Source organism: Passer domesticus, unplaced genomic scaffold (genome assembly GCF_036417665.1).
Source record: "Passer domesticus isolate bPasDom1 unplaced genomic scaffold, bPasDom1.hap1 HAP1_SCAFFOLD_135, whole genome shotgun sequence".
Taxonomy (NCBI): Eukaryota; Metazoa; Chordata; class Aves; order Passeriformes; family Passeridae; genus Passer; species Passer domesticus.
The window spans coordinates 102,501-121,685 of record NW_026989927.1 but is presented as its reverse complement, the minus strand read 5'-3'; the positions used below and the strand labels follow the sequence as shown (position 1 = coordinate 121,685).

General features: G+C 49.2%; 2 protein-coding genes across 2 annotated transcripts in view; both read left to right on the top strand.

Annotated features, from left to right (window-relative positions):
* Positions 1-1,273: 1,273 nt before the first annotated feature.
* LOC135291854 (serine/threonine-protein kinase PAK 3-like) lies at positions 1,274-11,866 on the top strand. Its single transcript, XM_064406109.1, has 10 exons — positions 1,274-1,736; positions 2,022-2,153; positions 3,795-3,926; positions 7,359-7,502; positions 7,945-8,112; positions 8,418-8,595; positions 10,202-10,265; positions 10,556-10,604; positions 11,367-11,479; positions 11,848-11,866. Exons 1-10 carry the CDS (start codon positions 1,452-1,454, stop codon positions 11,864-11,866), a joined length of 1,284 nt encoding a protein of 427 aa, XP_064262179.1. The 5' UTR covers positions 1,274-1,451.
* A 293-nt stretch (positions 11,867-12,159) lies between these two features.
* LOC135291853 (serine/threonine-protein kinase PAK 1-like) overlaps positions 12,160-19,185 on the top strand; it is a 12,805-nt gene continuing 5,779 nt past the window's right edge. Inside the window, exons 1-4 of the mRNA XM_064406108.1 lie at positions 12,160-12,262; positions 17,420-17,519; positions 18,590-18,786; positions 18,920-19,030. Of these exons, the coding sequence (XP_064262178.1) occupies positions 12,176-12,262; positions 17,420-17,519; positions 18,590-18,786; positions 18,920-19,030 (495 nt within the window). The 5' untranslated portion in view covers positions 12,160-12,175. The remainder of the gene's footprint in view (positions 12,263-17,419; positions 17,520-18,589; positions 18,787-18,919; positions 19,031-19,185) is intronic.

The following is a 19,185-nucleotide window of genomic DNA, read 5'->3' as shown; positions in this document are numbered from 1 at the left end:
ATGAACATCAGTAAGGACCAATCAAAGCGCCCAAATTCCACCAATCGGTGCGCGGATCCAAAACCCACCAATCCTGGACCAGGGACTGTTATGAAAAGGGGGGCTGTGAGTTCTTCGGGGTGCTTTCGGGTTTATTCCTGTTCGTGTGTGGTTTGTTTGCGGAAGAACACAATGTGTGCTTAACATGTTGTTCTAGATTTTGAGCTGTTGTGTGTGGATTCTGAGCTTATCTCAGGTCCTCTGTCCTCTCTGGCTTGTTTTAATAAACGAGAGCCTTTTTCAACCACTTTCTGAAAATTGGCTCGTTCGATTTTTAACAACATGGTTTCCTTCACTGGCATCCCCAGGGGTGTGTAAATGCATTCATTAATGGGGTCTTATGAGAGTCTCTGTTACTGCTGGTCACAATTCTCAGCTGACAAAAGACAGGAGAAGAAACACCTTGGTCCTCTTCCTTATACTGAGGTTCAGAGAACCATAAATGTTCTCTGATGTCAGAGGATCTCTGCACATATTCTTATCTCCCGAATTACCAGGATTTCTAACAAGAGTGTAGATGTCAGAAAGGCAGGAATGCTGGTGCAGGCCTGAGGAGAACGTGAACTGCAGAAGTGTCTCTCCCAAGGGCTGAGCTCAGCCAGGAAGCCACCTGCAGAGCCAGGATGGAGCTGTGGGACAGGGCTGGGTGTCAGTCACTACTGAAAGACAAAGAGGACATGGCAGGAGCAGAGGGAGGCCCTCACCAGAGCCTTGAGGAATGCCACAGCTTCCCTGTCAGCTGCCTGACAGGCTGTTGGAGCTTCAGTGCCAGATGGCCCCTGATTGTAGTGCCAGGCTCACTGTGGAATCTGTGCCTCCCCATGGGCAGAGAGTGACCCAGGAGATCAGCACAGAGCTTTGGGAATGTGTGAGCCCATCAGCCTTTGAGTCTTGGCCCTCAAATATCGTATGGCAAGTCAAAACCCATCTTCTCTTGCTTTCTCTGCCGGTTCTTGTAGAGAAAAAGCAGGAGCAGACTGCTTTATCAGAGATGCCATGCCAGGCTCAGGGAGAGCTGTTCCCAGCCCAAGAGCAGGAAGAGCAGCTCAGGCAGCAGGTGGAAGAGCCACAGCAGAATGGCCAGGTAAGCCTGACTGGCCAGGTGCCAGAGGGAAAGGCAGGAAGAGGGGCATAAAACAGAGCTCTTCGGCCTGAGGAGGCCAGGAGTCCCACAGGCACTGAAAGCACAGAACCTTGGAATCTGCAGAGATCAGCACAGGGACAGGAGGGTTACATTGGAAGCAGAGGTGGGTAGGGAAGCAGAAAGAAGTGACTGAATAGATGTGCTTTTGAGGCAGCAAGAGGAAAAAGCTGAGCCTGATGGCAGCTCCCAGTCACTTGCTGTGCATTTGTGTGTATAGAACATCAAGTCAGAGCCCCAAGCAGAGCTGCCCGAAGCTCAGAGTGCCATCATGGCAGTGGAGAGGAGGAAGAAGGAAGACATGAGAAGAATTCAAGAGGAGATTCATCTCCATCAGCACAGGGGCAATCAACAAAAACATGTAAGTGAAAGAGTGGCAGCCACTCCACCCATGAAACAGCGTGTTTATTCTTGGTTACAGACCATCAAGGAAGATGTGCAGGCGGAGCTGCAGGAATCTGAGGATAGGAACAAGGAAAGGGTGAGGAGGCTGGAGGAAGAAATGAAAATCATCAGAGAGAAACTTAACCGCCTCCCTTGGGCTCTACAAAAGCAAGTGAGTGAAAGATGGACATCCACTGCAGACACCTTGCAAGAAATAAACGCTCCGTTTTGCAGAGACAAGGTTGCTTGCTGATAGCAGACAAGAAGGAAAATCAAATTTGTAGCTATATAGTGTTGTGTTGAATTGGCCAATTTTAATGGGGTTGGAGTGACTGAGAATCCCACTGCTAACACAGTTGACGAGTTCTCCTTACAAGATGTAGTTGTAAATGCCAGGAGAAATGAGGTTAGAAATGGTAGATAACAGCCTGTCCCTCATGCTTCTCTCTTGCCACAGGTGACAAAAGTAACAGCCATCTCTCCCCTGGCTCCCTCTGCTCCTGGAGAAGACGCCAAAAAGGAGCAAAATGAGCAGGATAACCACATGCGCCCAGCCGTGGTCACAGCCCAGCCTGATCATCCCAAGAGAGTAAGTGCCAGTTGTGGGTGGTGCTGTCTTTAGTGCAAGGCAGAGGTGCAAGCTGCTGAGCAGCCAGCACTTGCTGTTGCTGGCCGAGGAGGCAGAGTGCTGGAGTCCTGCAGGACGCAGCCATTTCCTGCAGGCAGTGCCAGCTGGCAATTGGCCTTTGGCCTGTCATGTTGAGGCACCGAAGAGCTGGGGGCTCTGGGTGAGCTTTTGGCTGCCTGGCTGAGTGCAACTCTATGTCTGGGCTTCTGCAGTGCATTGGCCAAGGGCACAGGTGGTGGTGCTGGCAGTCCCAGGGCTTTGTTCCTTTGATTTTGCCTCGTGGAAAGGTGTGTTTGGCTTGTGGAAGCGTTCTGCAGTTTTCTTGAGCAGTTCTTCATTTGTACAGCCTCTTTTGGCCCAGCTGTCTGTTGGCTTTGGATAAGCTGCAAGGAGATGAGTGTGCTGTGTGTGAAGCTGTGAGGGGCCATTCTTGTCCCCTGTGGCCAAAGAAAGGAAGCGCGTAGTTACGAAGGCTTCTTGTGAGGCAAAAGGCAGAAGCGGGGAGTTTCTGTGGATCCCTTTTGCGGTGAAGTCTGCAGCTTTGGCAAGTGCACTGGAGCCTGGAGTGGGGGTGAAGCTGCAAGTCCTTGAGTGCTGTCTTGCGTTGTAGAGAAGAGGAAGGAGATGATGAAATGGAGGATGCAGTATTTGAAGTCAGATGGGCAAGAGTGTGGCTGGCGAGCTGCGTGGGCCAAAAGGAGGCAGGGCTGCTGGTGGTGAAGAGCAGCTGCACGTGAGGCAGCGTGTGGGCAGGCGGCCAAGAAGGCCAAGGGCATGGTGGGCTGTGTGAGCAGCAGAGGGGCAGCAGGAGCAGGGCAGTGAGCGTCAGGCTGTGCTGGGCAGCGCTGCGGCCGCAGCTGCAGTGAGTGCTGTGTGCAGTTGTGGGCCCTGTGAAGCAGCAAGTCCTTGAGGGGCTGGAGCGTGTGCACAGAAGGAGACGGGAGGTGGGCAAGGGTGTGGAGCATAAGGCCAGGGAGGAGGTGCTGAGGGAGCTTTAGCCTGGACAAGGGGAGTCTGGTGAGGGACCTTCAGGCAGACTTCCATAGATGCTGACGTGACAGCGCTCAGCACAAAAGCTGTTGCCCATTCAAACATGGCCTCAGTGCATGCCAGTGCTTCAGAGACTGGAGTAGCTGCCGCTTGCACCCTGTGGCTTCTGCGTTTTTTGGTATGCTAGGAGGAGAAGTCCTGTTTGTTTTCTCTTTCTGCAGCCAGCAAGGGAGCTTACGCACAACATTTCCTGCCCTTTTCCAGCACAGGATGGGATTGTGATCCAGTTGTAGTTTTCCCTGTCTGCAGCAGCAATAGCTAAGGCCTTGCCGGCTCTTTGCTACTTGTCCATTGCAGAGCTTGCAAGAAATAAAAGCTGTGTTTTGCAGAGACAAGGTTGCTTGCTGATAGCAGGCAAGGAGGAATGTGAAATTCATAGCCATATAGAGTTGTGTTGAAATGGCCCATTTTAATCTGGTTGGAGTGACTGGGAATGCCATTGCTAACAGAGCTGATGCGTTCTTCTTAGAAGATGTGGTTGTAGGTGCCAGGAGAAATTAGTTTAGAAATGCAAGGTAACGGCGTGTCCCTCATGCTTCTCTCTTGCCACAGGTGACGAAAGGAACAGCCGTCTCTCCCATGGCTCCCTCTGCTCCCGGAGAAGAAGGCAAAGAGAAGCAAAGGGAGCGAGAGAAGCAGAAGCAGCCCTCTGTTTTGACAGCCCAGGCTGCTCCTTGCAAGAGAGTAAGTGCCAGTTGTGGGTGGTGCTGTCTTTAGTGCAAGGCAGAGGTGCAAGCTGCTGAGCAGCCAGCACTTGCTGTTGCTGGCCGAGGAGGCGGAGTGCTGGAGTCCTGCAGGATGCAGTCATTTCGTGCAGGCAGTGCCAGCTGGCAATTGGCCTTTGGCCTGTCATGTTGAGGCACCGAAGAGCTGGGGGCTCTGGGTGAGCTTTTGGCTGCCTGGCTGAGTGCAGCTCTGTGTCTGGGCTTCTGCAGTGCATTGGCCAAGGGCACAGGTGGTGGTGCTGTCGGTCGCAGGGTTTGTTTCTTTGTTTTTCCATATTGGAAAGGTGTGTTTGGCTTGTGGAAGTGTTCTGCAGTTTTCTTGAGCAGTTCTTCATTTGTACAGCCTCTTTTAGCCCAGCTGTCTGTTGGCTTTTGCTAAGCTGCAAGGAGATGAGTGTGCTGTGCGTGAAGCTGTGAGGGGCCATTCTTGTGCCGTGTGGCCAAGGAAAGGAAGCGCGTAGTTACGAAGGCTTCTTGTGAGGCAAAAGGCAGAAGCGGGGAGTTTCTGTGGATCCCTTTTGCGGTGAAGTCTGCAGCTTTGGCAAGTGCACTGGAGCCTGGAGTGAGGGTGAAGCTGCAAGTCCTTGAGTGCTGTCTTGCGTTGTAGAGAAGAGGAAGGAGATGTTGAAATGGAGGATGCAGTATTTGAAGTCAGATGGGCAAGAGTGTGTCTGGCGAGCTGCGTGAGCCAAAAGGAGGCAGGGCTGCTGGTGGTGAAGAGCAGCTGCACGTGAGGCAGCGTGTGGGCAGGCGGCCAAGAAGGCCAAGGGCATGGTGGGCTGTGTCAGCAGCAGAGGGGCAGCAGGAGCAGGGCAGTGAGCTTCGGGCTGTGCTGGGCAGCGCTGCGGCCGCAGCTGCAGTGAGTGCTGTGTGCAGTTGTGGGCCCCTGTGAAGCAGCAAGTCCTTGAGGGGCTGGAGCGTGTGCACAGAAGGAGACGGGAGGTGGGCAAGGGTGTGGAGCATAAGGCCAGGGAGGAGGTGCTGAGGGAGCTTTAGCCTGGACAAGGGAAGTCTCATGAGGAACCTTCAGCTTTTCATCAGTGCTTCCAAATGTTTTAGTCACTTTCAGGTGTGACTTTTTGCCTTTTATTTTTTTTTAATTTCTGATTTTTGTTGTGCTTGGATTGCAAGTCCAGTCACACTTTCTTTTCCTCCCTTCTAAGGCACTTTTCCTCATTATTTCTTGGTCTTTTATTGTACTGGGACTGTGTCTGTTAGAATTCTGATTTCCTCGGTGTCACTTTTGGAGAATATAATGTTTTTGCTTGTGACATCATCCTTCGGTGCAGCACCTTGGTGCAGAAGAAGCTGTTGTGGTTCCAGGGTAGACAGTATGGCATTACAGACCAGTTTGAGGTTATCAGTGCCTGTGCCTTTGTTCAGCCTAGTGAATCAGTGTGTGTTGTTTTTGGGAATTTAGCAGGATATCAATCCCTTTGTATTTTGCTGGTCCTGAGAGATCAGAGGAGCTGGAAGGGGCTGGGCTTTATGTCTTATTACAGCCACTTTAGAGTTGTCAGTGTGGTCGAGTCCAAGAGAAGAACTTGCTCCAGCACAGATGCACAGGGAATGCAGCTCCCAGTGCAATGCTCTGGATCAGATCACTTTCCATAAGGACGTACGCACTCCAGATTCCCCAAGAGTGTGGTTTATTGAAGCAACACAACAGCAATCTCAGGATTGCTGCTGAGCAGGGCACTGGCTACCAAGTGTTGATGTGTGCAGCAGCAGAGAGGACAGTAAAGAGAGATTGTATCAGTGAGATCTATATGTCTATGTTTCTGTCTGTCTATCTGTCTATCTATGTAACATTTACATAACTGAATTTTCCCAGCTCTGGCACAAAGGATTTGGAGGTGCAAAGCTCACCTAAAGCATCCCTTTCAGGAGAGGATTAGAGACATGTTCTCTTGACCAGTTCCGAGCAGGCAGAGATGTTTCCCCCTCCGGATACGGTGGTTTTTTTCCCCTCAGAGCTGTTTTCCTCCTCTGGCCTCTTCTGCCCTGAAGTCCCCAGTTAATTCTTTAAATTTCTGCTTGTCCGAGAGAGGTGGAACAATTCCATGGTTCAGGGGTGTTTGGTGACTCTGCTCCTACATGCATTACATGACACACGGTTTCCTTCACTGGCATCCCCAGGGGTGTGTAAGTGCATTCATTATTGGAGCCTTATGAGAGTCTCTGTTACTGCTGGTCAGAATTCTCAGCTGACAAAAGAGGGAGAAGAAACACCTTGGTCCTCTTCCTTATACTGAGGTGCAGAGAACCATAGAAGCTCTCTGATGTCCATCAGAGGATCTTTGCACGCATCCTTACCTCCCGAATGACCAGGATTTCTAACAAGAGTGTAGATGTCAGAAAGGCAGGAATGCTGGTGCAGGCTTGAGGAGAACGTGAACTGCAGAAGTGTCTCTCCCAAGGGCTGAGCTCAGCCAGGAAGCCACCTGCAGAGCCAGGATGGAGCTGTGGGACAGGACTGGGTGTCAGTCACTACTGAAAGACAAAGAGGACATGGCAGGAGCAGAGGGAGGCCCTCACCAGAGCCTTGAGGAATGCCACAGCTTCCCTGTCAGCTGCCTGACAGGCTGTTGGAGCTTCAGTGCCAGGTGGCCCCTGATTGTAGTGCCAGGCTCACTTTGGAATCTGTGCCTCTCCTTGGGCAGGGAATGACCCAGGAGAGCGGCAGCACAGAGCTTTGGGAATGTGTGAGCCCATCAGCCTTTGAGTCTTGGCTCACAAATATCACATGGGAAGTTGAAAGCCATCTTCTCTTGCTTTCTGTGCAGGTCCTTGTAGAGAAAGAGCAGGACGAGGCTTCTTTATCAGAGATACCATGCCAGGCTCAGGGAGAGCTGTTCCCAGCCCGAGAGCAGGAAGAGCAGCTCAGGCAGCAGGTGGAAGAGCCACAGCAGAATGGCCAGGTAAGCCTGACTGGCCAGGTGCCAGAGGGAAGGGCAGGAAGAGGGGCATAAAACAGAGCTCTTGGGCCTGAGGAGGCCAGGAGTCCCACAGGCACTGAAAGCACAGAGCCTTGGAATCTGCAGAGATCAGCACTGGGACAGGAGGTTTACATTGGAAGCAGAGGTGGGTAGGGAAGCAGAAAGAAGTGACTGAATAGATGTGCTTTTGAAGCTGCAAGAGGAAAAAGCTGAGCCTGATGGCAGCTCCCAGTCACTTGCTGTGCATTTGTGTGTATAGAACATGAAGTCAGAGCCCCAAGCAGAGCTGCCCGAAGCTCAGAGTGCCATCATGGTATTGAAGAGGAGGAACAAAGATGAGATCAGAAGAATTCAAGAGGAGATTCATCTCCACCAGCACAGGAGCGATCAACAAAACCAGTAATAGTGGCAGCCACCCACTCATGAGACATCCTCTCTCTTGTTCTCTACAGAACATTTACAAACAGATGCCGGCAGAGCTGCAGGAAACTGAGGCTAGGAACAGGGCAAGGAAGAAGAGGCCAGAAGAAATTCTTGAAATCATCATAAAGAAATTTAAACTCCTCCTTCAGGAGAAAATGGCTCTAGATGCGAAAGTGAGTGAAATAGCAATAGCCTCTGCAGTCACCAAACTGGTGCTTTCTGCCATTCTTGCCTTTCCTCTGCCCAGCAGGGGAGGGGTGGCGTGATGCCTCTTAAATGCCACCCTGCTGAGGCCTCCATCACAGCTGCTCTGAAGGACACTTCCTGGTCTGCTGAATCTCAGCTGTTGACTTGGACAGTGGGATTAGTCCTTTTTACATCTTGCTCAGAAGTCATCCAAAAAAAGTCCTGGTGACTTCTTCCAGGTCCCCTTGTTTCTTGGGTTTTTGCAGGTGTACATGATCACTCAGATAGATTTGGAATACAAGCCACAGGCTATCTGTATCCCTTGTGAATCTCCTCCTTTCCTGTTCTTTCCCTTTCCTCACAGTGGATGACTCCTGGCTGACAGGGAGAAGCTGTAGTCTCTGACTGCTTTGTTCTGTTTGACTTGAGGTGCATGTGTTGACATCCTACCTGGAAGCCTTTGAAGAGTTCCAGCAAATGACAGGAGACCAAGAGACCCAAGACTGGAGTGAGGCCCAGGAACCAAACCAACCAGAGATGCTGCAGGATAAGCACATCCCCAGGATGGTGCAGGAAAAGACAAATCAAGACCGGGAGGTAAAAACATTAGAACGAGGAGCTGCAATGTGCCTGCAGCCTGAGAGGGGGAAAGGAGTCCTTGGGAGGATGTAGAGCGGTCATTGTTTCAGTCATCCTTCCGAACATGAAACTGGCCATGAACTCGAGGTAAACCAGCCTTTGGTTTTGACCATTTGGTTTCACAAGCGGACAGCCAAACCAATCCAGTTGAAGAGCTCTGCATGTGGCTGACAGCAGCTTTCCTAAGGGCTTGCATTTGAAATGGGATCTCAGGGAAATCTCTGCCAGCCACTTTCCTGACACAAACTCATTTCTTGTCTCAGATCTGCAGTGGCCTTCTCACTGAAGCAGCTGCTTCAGCAGCAGCAGCAGCAGCACCATCCCAAGGAGCCTTTGCTCTCCAGCTGGAGAAGTGGAGCTGGGGCACTTGGTTCACCTCCTGCGCTGACCCAGCTGCCGCTCAGCAACAGCGGATCGAGGATGACTCCCTGCAGCAATGGAGTACGTCTGCTGTCTTTCCTGTCTGAGCGACAGTGTATTGTGTGCACGTGTCAGCATAGCTGTACCAAAGGGTCCTCCTCAGTTTGGTGTCACAAGGACATTTAGGACTGCCCACGGGAAGTGCTGACAGTGCTCTGAGGCAGCGAGAGAGTGCCTGGCTGTTCCTGCTGCCTCTGAGGGCAGCTTAGACTGGGCTTCCCTCTGGACTGAAGGCAGAAGCAGGGATTGTTCCTGCATCAGCAGAAGGCTGTGACTGCTTGAGTGACTAGCCATGGGCAGAAGCCCACCTCACATCAGTCTCTCAGAAAACACATCAAGTCCTTTGTGATTCTGCAGCACAAGGCATTTAATCTGCTTCTTGTCCATAACAGCTGCCAGTGCTGTGCTCTCAGATAAGACCTGGTGGGGCTGAGAGCAGAGCCCAGTGGATTCAGGGTCTACCATCACCTGTTGGGACAAAAAGGCCATTGATCTGCACCTCGCTGTGTCTGATCTCAAAGCCCATCCTGTTGTGTCCTGAATGGGGGCAACAGCTTGTACAGGGCTCAGGCTGCCTGTGGCTTCTTCCCACTGCTTGTCAGTGCTCCTGCTTGGGCTTTGCCAGCCTTCTTGTGGTAGCTGCCCTGTCCCTGAGGGCTGGTGGGACTGCAGAGGCTGGAACCTTCCTCAGCTGGGAGAGTCCTGCTGCTGCCCAGCACTGCAGCACGGAGCTGCCTGGGGCAGCAGCCCCTCGTCTGGGCCGGCTTCTGCATCGCACGGCCTGGCCTCAGGAGAGGGTCAGCATCTCCTCTGGCAGCTGTCTGTGTCACGCTGGCGCCTCAGGAGCACTGCTGTCCTCTCTGCCCGTGCCCGCCGTGCCGAGTTGGGAAGATGGGGATGTGTGCAGTGCCGAGAGGGGGAGTGCAATGGGAGCGACTGATCCGCGCTGTCAGGGTGAAGAGAAGCAGTGTGGTTCTTCACAGGGGCACAGGCCAGGGTGATTTTGAGCTCAGCCTGCTCATAAAGGGTGAGGGTGCTGATGTTGCAAGTCCCATCGGGATTGGTTATAGCATGAGCTGCTCTGGTTTACAAACACAGAGGCATTCTTCTGGTAAACTGCTGCAAGGTGGAAAAGATGAGAACACTTGCAATATTCCTCCTTTTCTGAAATTGGCATCTGTTCAGAGGAATTGATTCTAGATGTCAAGGTGCATTTAATCTTAGCAAGTAGGAAATCTTTTGTTGAACCTCACAGTGCTTTTTCTCAAGCAAACAAAGGCACTATTAGTTCAAAGTCTCCTTAATGTTTGTAGATGACAAACTTTCTTGCCTTGGTATTTGTTTTCTTCTGGTCTCTGTCTCCTCTGAATCTGTCTCCCTGTGCTTCCCTGTGTGTCCACTGTCAAGAGGTCTCTCTCTTCAAAGGATGCTAGAAAATCAGTGTCTGTGCCAGCCACTTGTGCTGCAGAACATCTGCTTTCTTGTTGTTGTTCCTGTTCCTGTTCTTGTTAGCCATCTGTCCACAAAGGGAGGGCTCAGAGCCCCAGGCAGTGGGACTACATTTTGTATCCCCTAGAAAGCAGGATCTCTGCTTTCAAGTGAGCATTTTGCATTTTGTTTCCCCCAGGGAGAATGGTGAAGATGGAAAATCCCATGATGAAATACACTAATCTGGAATATATTGGCAGTGGGTGAGTCCAAGCAATGTTGATTTTACAAAACTATGCACCAGGTTTTTTGCTGGTGGAATAGCTATCATGTGTGAATTCAGACAAGCTACCAACGTGTTCAGACACTGGGCATAGATTGTCAGTGCTGATCAGAATTTGTAAATGTGGTCAGAAGGCATTGTCAAAGACATCTCCATGTTTCCAGCATCCTGCAGGTCTTAGGCATTTACAGCTGAGATCTCCTGTGTGGGTTGGCTTTCACTGCAAGATCTAAATGACTTCTCCTTTCTTTGCTGCTATTTTGTTTCTAGGACTTTTGGAGATGTTTGTAAAGCACTCGACACTGCCACAGGAGGAGAGGTAAATGTCAACAGCTGCCGCAGACTCTGCTGCACTCGAGGGCTTTGCCCTCTGCTGTAAGCTGGGGCTGGAGCTTTGGGTAGAGCTGTGCTGAAAAGGCACAAGAAGCACAGACTGGTGCCAGCCTGCAAAATACATTTGGGGCTTTGTCCTTCTCAGCTGCCAGAAGGAAGGCACGGAGGGCAGCGGTTCCTTTCAGAGAAGGACGCGCTCACTCGCCCTCCATGGCTAAAACAAAGGTGGTGCCTTAGAGCACCTCACTGCCCTTTGGGACTACAGCTTCAGAGTCCTGAATTCTCATTTCTGGCTGCCAGCAAATAGATCTGAAAGTTCCTGGTAGTTCCTTAGCCACCTGCAGTGCTGCACTTGGGAGCTGCACGTAGGGAGAGATCTGCAAGGCGTCCCTAAAAACCTAAGCTCTGCCCATAGCCCAGGATGTATCCACAGAGTATCAAGGCCTGGATTACTTCTTCTGAATCCCATCCAAAGTAGCAGAGAGTGTGGTCAGAGCTTTGTGGGTGATGGTTGAGACATAATTGTTACCAACTGGTCAAGGCAAAACATCAGTGGCCCCACATGTCCTGTAACTGGCCCCCAAGGCAGCAGAGACGTGGGCTGTTGGAATGTCTGTTCCCACTAACATGTCTAATCACAAGGCAGTTTGGTTCAGTTTGGCTGAGTCATCCAAAATCACTTACTCCACGTAGAAGTTGTTCTCATGAAACCAATTTTTACTGTTACTGATTTTCAACATCATTTTAGGTGGCCATAAAGAAAATAAATCTTCAAGAACTGATCAGAAGGGAAGTAACCTTTAAGGAACTCATGGTCATGAAAATTAATAAGCACCTAAACGTTTTGAATTATTTAAAGAGGTGAGTGGTTGTTGTTTTATCCCTGCAACATTTGTTTACAGACTACATTTGTTTACAGTTATAAACCCACTTTGGTCACTGGCAGAAAATAGAGCTGTTAATTATTGGTTAATTATTATTGCTCTACTTATCTCCAGTGGATAGAAAGAGAGTGCTTTTTGTCTGCATTAATCTACCCTGGCAAACACAGTTTGAAAATTTTTCAAAACGTGGGTCAGCCCTACTTTACCAATTCAATACCCTGTACATTCACTGCCTCCACATTCTTTTGAGGCTTAATTTTTTCAAATTTTTTTCAGCACCTTTTAAGTTCTGATAAACCATCTATAGAGGATTTCCCTTGGATTGTTGTCCCTTTTCCATTGCAGTGCATGCCAGGAAGACTAGGTGTTTATTTCCAGAAATAGCATGTGTGACAGGTTTTTTATCTGGGCTTTTACTAAACTGCACTTTTTGCTTGCTGGCCATCTAAGCCATCTCCTTTTTCACAGCTGTGCCTTTCTTCTTGAGACTGAACAGATTGCAAACAATGCAGAGCTGAGAGGGAATGTCCATTCCTTTTATTCTGTCCTCATCACAAAGGCACCTGGAAACAACCCTTGTTGTTTCCAAAGAGCAACGTAGCCATGCATGTTTATATCCATGCCCTTGTTTCCTTCTTTCATCTACCTTCTGGGTGATGAACTCTGGCTGGTTATGGAGTACATGGATGGAGGTGCCCTGAGCGATGTCATCAATGAGACTCACATGTCTGAAAGAGAGATTGCAGCCGTCAGTCGGGAGGTCAGCAATTCCATCTGTGCTTCCGAGGGTTTGGGCAGGATTGTCTGGGAAACAGGGGCTTGGAACTGGGGTGATTTCATGCATAATGCTTTGTGAGCCACTCAGGAGCAGGAGGTGGAGCTTCCTTGCTCCGGAGTGACCCATTATAGGTAATACTGCACAGGTGTGGGGCTTTGCTTTGTGAGCCACTCAGGAGCAGGAGGTGGAGCTTCCTTGCTCCGGAGTGACCCATTATAAGAGACCTCTGGGGAGCGCGGCGACCCGGAGTGCGGCGAACAGGGGCAGGCAAACAGGGTCACAGCAGTTCGCGCAGGCAGGTCAAGCAGATAGGGCTGCAGGTTCCAGCTAGCTTGGTGAAGTATTGTTTTATTGGTTGATTGATCTTGGGCTTTCTCCTAAGCGATGGTTTTAACCCGGTCAAAATCTGTGGTTGGTACAAGTGTACATGACCAAGTAGAGCCCTCCAAAAAGGATGCGTCTATACAGACTCATTCCTGCCCGGAGTGTTTGAGCTTATCAGTGGCTTCAGGGGATGTTATGGAGAAGGCCTGCCTGAGGTGTGAACAAGTGAATGACCTCCTTTTGCTAGTGGCTGAGCTTAGGGAAGAAGTCGAAAGGTTAAGGAGTATCAGGGATAGTGAAAAGGAAATAGACTGGTGGAGTTCAGCCCTTACATCTTTAAAGGAGGCCCACCAGGAGTCAGAGGGCTCATATGTCTTTCACTCTCAGGCAATAGAGGGGCAGCTGGTAGATGAAGGGGAGTGGAAATGGGTCCCTGCTTGGGGTGGTAATAACAAAAATCCCTCCTGCCCCCCATCCCCTAGCCAGGTGCCACTCCAGAATAGGTATGAGGCACTGGATCTAGACAGCCAGAGAGATGATTTAGAGGAAAATCATCCACCCAGTGAGCCTCCCAATTATGACTTGCCTAAAAAAGGGATTACCACCTCTAATGTCAAGAAAAAAAGAAGGGTAATCGTGGTGGGTGATTCCCTTCTGAGGGGGACAGAGGGCCCCATATGTCGACCTGACCCATCCCACAGGGAGGTCTGCTGCCTCCCTGGGGCCCAGGTACGAAACATCACTGAGAAACTTCCTAGGCTGATTCAGTCCTCTGATTATTACCCACTGCTGATACTCCAAGCTGGCAGTGATGAGATTGAAAAGAGGAGTGTCAAGGTGATTAAAAGGGAGTTTAGGGCACTGGGTCAAGTGGTTGATAGGACAGGTGCACAGGTAGTGTTCTGCTCAGTCCCTTTGGTGGCAGAGAAAAACAATGAAAGGAATAGGAAAACTTACATCATTAATAAATGGCTCAAGGGTTGGTGTTATCGGCAAAATTTTGGATTCTTTGACCATGGAGCAACCTTTATGGCACCCGCTCTATTGGAATTAGATGGGGTACATCTCTCTGTTAAGGGTAGGAGGTTTTTAGCTCATGAACTGGCAGACCTTATTGAGAGGGCTTTAAACTAGGTCTGAAGGGGGAAGGGGATGCAGCTGGGCTGTTTGGAAGCAGGCCCAAGGGTGGTAAGACTGTGTTAGGGGAGAAATCAGCAGCCCAGCTGAGATGCATGTATACCAATGCACGCAGCATGGGTAACAAACAAGAAGAGCTGGAGGCCATGGTGCATCAGAAGGACTATGATGTAGTTGCCATCACAGAAACGTGGTGGGATGACTCACATAGTTGGAGCACTGCACTGGATGGCTACAAGCTCTTCAGAAAAGACAGAAAAGGGAGAAGAGGTGGAGGGGTGGCCCTTTATATTAAGGAGGTTTTGGATGTCACAGGTATTGAGACTAATGATGATGAAGTTGAGTCCCTATGGGTAAAAATTAAGGGGAAGGCCAACAAGGCCGACATCCTACTGGGAGTCTGCTATCGTCCACCCAACCAGGATGAAGAGATGGACAACTTATTCTATAAACAACTGAACAAAGTCTCAGGATCATCTGCCCTTGTTCTTGTAGGTGACTTCAACCTACCAGACATCTGCTGGGAACTCAATACAGCAAAAAAACAGCAATCTAGAAGGTTTTTAGAATGTGTAGAGGATAACTTTTTGTCACAACTGGTGGGCAAACCCACCAGGGGAGGGGCTATGTTAGACCTATTGTTTACAAATAGAGATGGACTGGTAGGTGATGTGGAGGTTGTAGGCCGCTTGGGACATAGTGATCATGAAACTATAGAATTCTCAATAATTGGTGAAATAAGGAGGAATATCAATAAGATCTCTACACTGGACTTCCGGAGGGCAGATTTTGGCCTATTTAAAAGACTTATCCAGAGAATTCCTTGGGAAACAGCCTTTAAAAACAAAGGAGTCCAAGAGAGATGGGTGTGCTTCAAAGCAGAGATCTTGAGGGCACAAGAACAGACTGTCCCTGTGTGCCGAAAGATGAGTAGACGAGGCAAACGTCCAGTCTGGATGAGTAATGAGGTTTTGAAGGAACTTAGAAATAAGAAAAAGATGTATCATCTTTTTAAGGAGGGAGTGATTTCTGAGGAATTATTTAAGGGTGCTGCCAGGGCATGTAGAAAAAAAATTAGGGAGGCCAAAGCTCAGTTTGAACTCAACTTGGCAACTTCTGTTAAAAATAATAAAAAAAGTTTTTACAAATATATTAATGGTAAAAGGAAAGGTATAACCAACCTCGGTTCCTTATTGGATGGAGCAGGCAAACTAGTTACTAAAGACGCGGAAAAGGCGGAAGTGTTTAATGTTTTCTTCACCTCAGTTTTTAGTGGTAAGACAGCTTATCCTCATGAAAACTGTCCTCTAGGGTTGGTAGGTGGTGCCAGGGATCAGAATGGTCCTCTTATTATCCAAGAGGAGGCAGTCAGAGAACTGCTGGGACACTTGGATATTTATAAATCAATGGGACCAGATGGGATCCACCCGAGGGTGATGAGGGAGCTGGCAGATGAGGTTGCCAAGCCGCTCTCCATCATTTACCAGGAGTCGTGGCTCACTGGTGAGGTTCCAGATGATTGGAAACTGGCCAATGTGACACCTGTTTACAAAAAAGGTGGGAAGGAGGATCCTCGTAATTACAGGCCAGTTAGCCTGACCTCAGTACCAGGTAAGATAATGGAACGGTTCATACTAAGTGCTATCACACAGCACTTACAAGATGGCCAGGGTATCAGACCGAGTCAGCATGGGTTTATGAAGGGTAGGTCATGTCTGACCAACCTGGTCTCCTTCTATGACCAGGTAACTCGTCTGATGGATGCAGGAAAGGCTGTGGATGTTGTCTATTTAGACTTCAGCAAGGCCTTTGATACTGTCTCCCACAGTACACTCCTGGAAAAGCTGGCAGCCCGTGGCTTGGATAGGAGCACTCTTTGCTGGGTTAGGAACTGGCTGGATGGCCGGGCCCAGAGAGTGGTTGTGAATGGTGCTGCATCCAGCTGGCGGCCAGTCACCAGTGCTGTCCCTCAGGGGTCTGTACTAGGACCAGTTCTATTTAATATTTTTATAGATGACATGGATGAGGGCATCGAGTCCTTCATTAGTAAATTTGCAGACGACACTAAGCTAGGAGCTTGTGTTGATCTATTGGAAGGAAGGAGGGCTCTGCAGAGAGACTTAGATCGGTTGGATGGATGGGTAGAGTCCAACAGTATGAAGTTTAATAAGTCTAAGTGCCGAGTTCTGCATTTTGGCCACAAAAATCCCCTACAGCGTTACAGGCTGGGGACGGTGTGGCTGGATAGTGTTCAGGCAGAAAGGGACCTGGGGGTGCTGGTTGACAGCCGATTGGATATGAGCCAGCAATGTGCCTTGGTGGCCAAGAAGGCCAACGGCATCCTGGCCCGCATTAGGAATTGTGTGACCAGCAGGAGCAGGGAGGTCATTCTCCCCCTGTACTCGGCACTGGTGAGGCCACATCTTGAGTACTGTGTCCAGTTCTGGGCCCCTCAATTTAGGAAGGATATTGAGATACTTGAGCGTGTCCAGAGGAGAGCAACGAGGCTGGTGAGAGGCTTGGAAAACAAGCCCTACGAGGAACGTTTGAGGGAGCTGGGGTTGTTTAGCCTGGAAAGGAGGAGGCTTAGAGGTGACCTTATTGCTCTCTACAACTTCCTGAAGGGAGGTTGTAGACAGGCGGGGGTCGGTCTCTTCCACCGGGCAGCAACTGACAGAACAAGGGGACACAGTCTCAAGCTACGTCAGGGAAGGTATAGGTTGGATATTAGGAAAAAATTTTTCACTGAAAGAATAATAAAGCACTGGAATTGTCTTCCCAGCGAGGTGGTGGAATCACCATCTCTGGATGTGTTTAAAAAAAGATTGGACATGGCACTTGGTGCTATAGTCTAGTTGAGATGTCAGGGCATAGGTTGGACTTGATGATCTTAGAGGTCTCTTACAACCTCATGATTCTGTGATTCTATGATTCTGTGATTCTGTTTGTGTGTTGGTGCTATGCTAGGGGCAAGCAAAAGCATCTCAAGTGAAATGCCTGCCAGTGCCCCTGCACTCACTGTACTGTGTTCCTGTAATCTTATCTCCTGCTGTTGTATGCTGGCTCTGTCTCATATTTGTATTTGCTGTTCCCCACCTTGCCTCTCTAAACCTTTACCTCGAGCCTGTCTGCACTGCATTTCTTGTCTGTAAAAGCAAAGGTGCTGGGGGCAGGATTTGAAACGAATGGCTAAGAAAAACAGACTAATTTCTCACAGTCCTCAACTGAAAAGTATAGTAGTCACACAAATTAGTGTTTGCTGCAGGAAGGTGACTGATGTGATACTTCCAAGTCTGTGCTGAGGCCAGCAATAAAACCTTTGTCATGCAGCCTCCCACCCAAAAGTGATCCACTTCACACCCCAGGGGTTTTTTATTTCTTGGCAAACCCTTGTCTGGAGAGAGCACATCCCCTGCAGCAGCAGTCATCCTGGTTGGTTTGCAGGGGACAGTCTACAACAGCAGGTGCTGTTGCTCTTTCAAAGGCTGACATGCCTTTCTTTAGAAAGGTCCTGCTCTGCAAGTGTTACAGCAGCAAGCTCTTCCTCTCAGTGGCACTGTGTTCTGCCATTACTCCCCATTCCCCTGGGGAAAGGGAATATTTTAGAGCTGTTTCCTTTCTTTTGTGATGAAATCACATCACTTAGTTTTGCTCTCCTGTTTCTGTTTTCTCTCTCAGTGCCTGCGAGGACTGGATTTTCTTCACTCCAACCACATGATCCACCGAGGTCTGAAGAGCTGCAACATCCTTCTCAGAACCGATGGCTCTGTCAAACTGGGTCAGTGTATTATTGGTCAGGTGCAGCATTCCAGGAATGTGGGTGTGAGGCTGCTTGGAGTGACTGCCAGCTCCCCAGAAATGGTTCTGGTGACAGTGCAGGGACCCCTCTGTGAGCTGGTGACATGGTTGCAAAGTGCACAGAGGTATGACAAGGAACCACAAGCAGTCAACAGTGGCATTGGCTTGTGTGTCCTTTCAAGAGGGAGGGAGCTACAAGTCTAAAGCTTCAGATAAAAAGGCCACTGATGGAGGTAGTGTAAAAAAATGATGAGGTTTTTTTGAAATGGACAATTCCTTATTTCCTTGTGTTATAAATGAAAAATGAAAAATGGCCAATTTTGATAAAAAAATTAAAAATAAAATTTATTTCGCGACCGTAATACATTCCTGACAGCCACCAATCAATCGGACAGCGTACCACCTCCGGGAGGTGAGCCGGGTGGACGTGAGATTGGTCTCGCTAGCACCAAATTCTCCTTGTCCACACTGGCTGCTTCGAGATAGCAGTTCTTATACGATTTATTTTGCCCGCGGCAGAGTCTCTTTGTCTCCTTCTAAGTTCTGCATATTCAAGCTGGTTTCATTCTTCGGTTCAGGCTGCACAAAACCTTCATCTGGGAATAGAATAATACGTTTCCTTGATTCCTGGAATCTGGCATTCAGATGGAAGGTGTTGATGGCTTTGGTCATCTCAGATAGGTACCTCGTCCAGGCCATCCACGCTTGGGCGTCACTGGGTGCATGCTTCTGTGAATGCCCATCTCCTGTGCAGCCCAGGTTGTATTTCGCATGTAAATGTGGTGACGCCACTCTGCCCATCTACCGTGGTTTCGCCATCCTGGGGAAGATGTGTACCGGCCGTTTATTTTACACATATATATTTCATACATTTTTTATTTCCACAAATTACTAACCATATTTCTAACACTTGGCTAAAGCCCTGAGGAAATAGAGCAGGGACAGATTTCCAGCAGATGACACAGTGCATTCTTAGACTGAGAGTGGGGAATTTTTTTGCTTAGTTTCCTAAATGGAGCTGGCTTTGATGGTTTTTTGTTTTCTCCACAGCTGACTTTGGCCTCTTTGCTCAGCTCACTCCTGAGCAGAGTAGACAGAGCTCCGTGGCCAGCACTTCTGTGTGGATGGCGCCTGAAGTGGTGACAGGTCAACCATATGGCCCCAAAGTGGACATATGGTCTTTTGGAATCGTGGGCATTGAAATGGTGGAAGGAGAAGCTCCTTACTGGAAAGAAACTTCTGGCATGGTAAGGAGCAAATACTGACTGATCCCTCTGTCTTTCTCACCTGTCCCGTGTTCTGTGTGCCACTGGACAAAATCCCGTTGCCATCTGCTGGCACCACTTCCACCAAGATCCCCTTGTAAAAATGTCCCTGCAGCACATCAGCATCTGCTGTAGCTTTGGTTGCATCAGAAGGGAAGTGGCAGTTCAGAAACCTAAGCAGTTCAGACACCTAACCAGTTCAGAAACCTGCCATTTAGGCCTCCAGGCATGCCTGATATTTCTCATTTGCTTTTTGAACAGAGTTGGAACTCTGTCTCTGAAGGAAAAAAATTTTTCAGTGGAATGGTTGGATGTATGATAAATATCCTTCAAAATGGAGGTTCAATCATCCTAGTATCAATTGTATGGAAAAAGATAAAA

Excerpts from the sequence above, each read along its gene's own strand:
- LOC135291854 (XM_064406109.1), top strand. The coding sequence starts at position 1,452 with ATGGCAGTGGAGAGGAGGAAGAAGGAAGACATGAGAAGAATTCAAGAG. Across the intron at positions 3,927-7,358 it reads AGGCTGCTCCTTGCAAGAGA|AACATTTACAAACAGATGCC; the intron begins GTAAGTGCCAGT and ends TGTTCTCTACAG. Across the intron at positions 7,503-7,944 it reads AAATGGCTCTAGATGCGAAA|GTGCATGTGTTGACATCCTA; the intron begins GTGAGTGAAATA and ends GTTTGACTTGAG.